Here is a 2,537-nt window from a genome sequence, read left to right as displayed (position 1 = left end):
GTGGATTTGAACCCAGGACCTTCTTGCTGTGAGGTGAGAGTGCTAAACATTGAACCACTGTGCCATCCCATCTATCAGGGTGAAAATATTAACACTAACTGTGCTCAAGACAAATGAAACAATCTCTTTTCATCACTATCATTTCAATCCAAGATTACTGTGATCAGTAACACAGTCAGTCCTTGTCTGCCCTCTAGAGTTTAAAATGAGGGACTGTAACTCTTTTCTATCTCAACATATACAGTAACTCACTTGCGAATCCCAAGAATAAAGAAATATTGTTGTATTTGAATCTCTGCCAAACATACCTAGCAGTTTCTGCCTTTCAACTTGTGTATGCTGGGATACACTCTGCACTCACAGCACTGATGTGACATGAACAGGGAGCAGATTTAGATATAGATGACTGATGATACTGTGATGATAGTTTGGTAACATAGATATCTGAGTGATGACCTTTTATTTACATGAATAAATGTGAATGATTGTCCACATGTTTGTGGTCTTTGTTTCTTCTTTGTTAAGTACTGTTTTGTCTGGCTTTTATATTTCAGCTTATCAAGTTTCAATCTGCACTTTGTCATGTTTTGCTTGTGCAGTCTTAAAAGGTTTTAAAACGACGACCACTATACTACTACTTTCAACTTAATTGAAGTTACATCATTATATGAGGTAGTTGAGGCCTATCAGGATGAGTATTGTAGGATTTTGTACAGCTGCTCAACCAACTCCAGTCACTGTGGCCATCGAGCACAATAATAAACAGCAGAATCTTCAGTCTTCACGCTGTTCATCTGCAGATACAGCTGCTCTCTGCTGTTGTCTCTGGAGATGGTGAACCGGCCTTGAACTGACTGAGAGTAGTAGATTGAGTCACTGTCATATTCGATGATTGCAATCCACTCCAGTCCTTTTCCAGGAGCCTGTCTGATCCAGGCCATCCAAGAGCTATCAAAGTCAAGCCCAGAGGCTGTACAGGTCAGTTTGTGGGATTCTCCAGGTTTTTTAACTGCTGATTCAGATTCTGTCAGAGTCTGACCATCAACACCTGTCAAGACAAAAAGAAAACTGTTATATAAGTTTTTAACTTTTTGAAGATGACTTAAACTCAAGATCAAAATCTTCACCTGCCCAGTAGATGGTTAAAAGCAGCAGTCCTGTCCTATAGTCCATCATGTTAAACTGTGTGTCCACTGTTCTCTGTCATCCTTTCTGCAGTCAGATAAGTAGAGGTGGAAGACATCAAGGTTTTGCATTGACTCCTCCTGACAGGAAGGACAGATTTGGGTTGTATTTGGCCCTCATTTCTACCTACTGTGTGTTGAAACTACAACAAATAATGTAGATTTATAATATCAAAATTGTGATTATATGAACATTAATTTGATTCATGCATTATAAATTTTGTTTTTGCATAATGGGCAGCAGATGAGAGCATAAAATAATATAAATATTCTATTGTTTTAATCAGCAACATACTGCCATTTGAAATCTGCTTCATTGTCATTTGACTAAGTAAAACCATCCACCAATGTTCTGAATATATTTTGGACTGAGGTCACCTCTGATCCATGAAGTTCACTCTCAATTTTTTTTTCAACTTGTTTCCCTTTTTGAACTCATTTCATGAAATGTAAAGTTTGTACCTGTGAATGTGACATTTGCTATTTAAATTATGATTTGACAGTTGAAAGAACTCAGTCTATTTATTTGAATGATGTAAGATCAGAAAGACAATAAAAACTACCAACAAGTTTAAAATATAAAGAAATCTGTTGTGGATATTTTCAAAGTAATTTTGTAACATGCAGCTCATCAGAAAGCCAAGATGTCACTGTCATCATATGTAGCTACTTGTTGTCTGTGGAGGTTTTTGTGCAGTTTTATCGAGCACAGAAGTAAACAGCAGAATCTTCTGCTGTCAGACTCTTGATCTCAAGGTACTGATTGCTGCTGGACACATTTTCAATCATGATGAAACAGCTTTGAAAGGAGCTGGCATAGATAGCAGAGTTTCTGCCTGCGTTCATCCTCTCAATCCACTCCAGAGCTTTGCCTGGTCTCTGTCTTATCCAGTTAATATAGTAGCTTGTCTGTCATGTCAAATCCAGATATGACACATGACATCTTCACTGTCTCTCCGGGTCTTTTCACCTCAGAGGGAGACTGGTCCAGTTTGATTTCACTCTGAACTCCTGTAAACAAAGAAATGAAGATCATCATCCATCAAACTTGGAAATCGCATGTTGGACATTTAAAAAAGAAGTAAAAGAATTGTTTTTCTTAAACTCCAGGCAAGTGTAATTTTTATTCTGCAATAAACACTGTGGTTCAGTGCTTTTTATTGAGTGTTGCTAATTTGTATAAAACTGTTGTTTTGCCACAAACTACTATATGACATTTGCTGTTGGTGTGTTTATAGGGAAGAAAGAGTTTGCATAGACCTCCCTCTACAGGTTTAAAAAGGAAATATGCAACACAGATATGTTTTCTTAAGTAGAGTATCTACAACAACAGAGGAAAATATAAAATATCCA

The 2,537-nt window shown here is 37.2% G+C and overlaps 1 gene segment (V, D, J or C); it reads right to left on the bottom strand.

Moving 5' to 3' along the window:
- Positions 1 to 734: 734 nt before the first annotated feature.
- On the bottom strand, positions 735 to 1,188 carry LOC121883766. The segment is given in 2 exon segments: positions 735 to 1,048; positions 1,128 to 1,188. Coding segments are annotated over 2 exon segments (363 nt in total).
- Positions 1,189 to 2,537: the final 1,349 nt, after the last annotated feature.

This window comes from Thunnus maccoyii, chromosome 18, assembly GCF_910596095.1.
Source record: "Thunnus maccoyii chromosome 18, fThuMac1.1, whole genome shotgun sequence".
NCBI classification, from domain to species: Eukaryota; Metazoa; Chordata; class Actinopteri; order Scombriformes; family Scombridae; genus Thunnus; species Thunnus maccoyii.
This window is presented reverse-complemented; position numbering and strand designations above follow the sequence as displayed.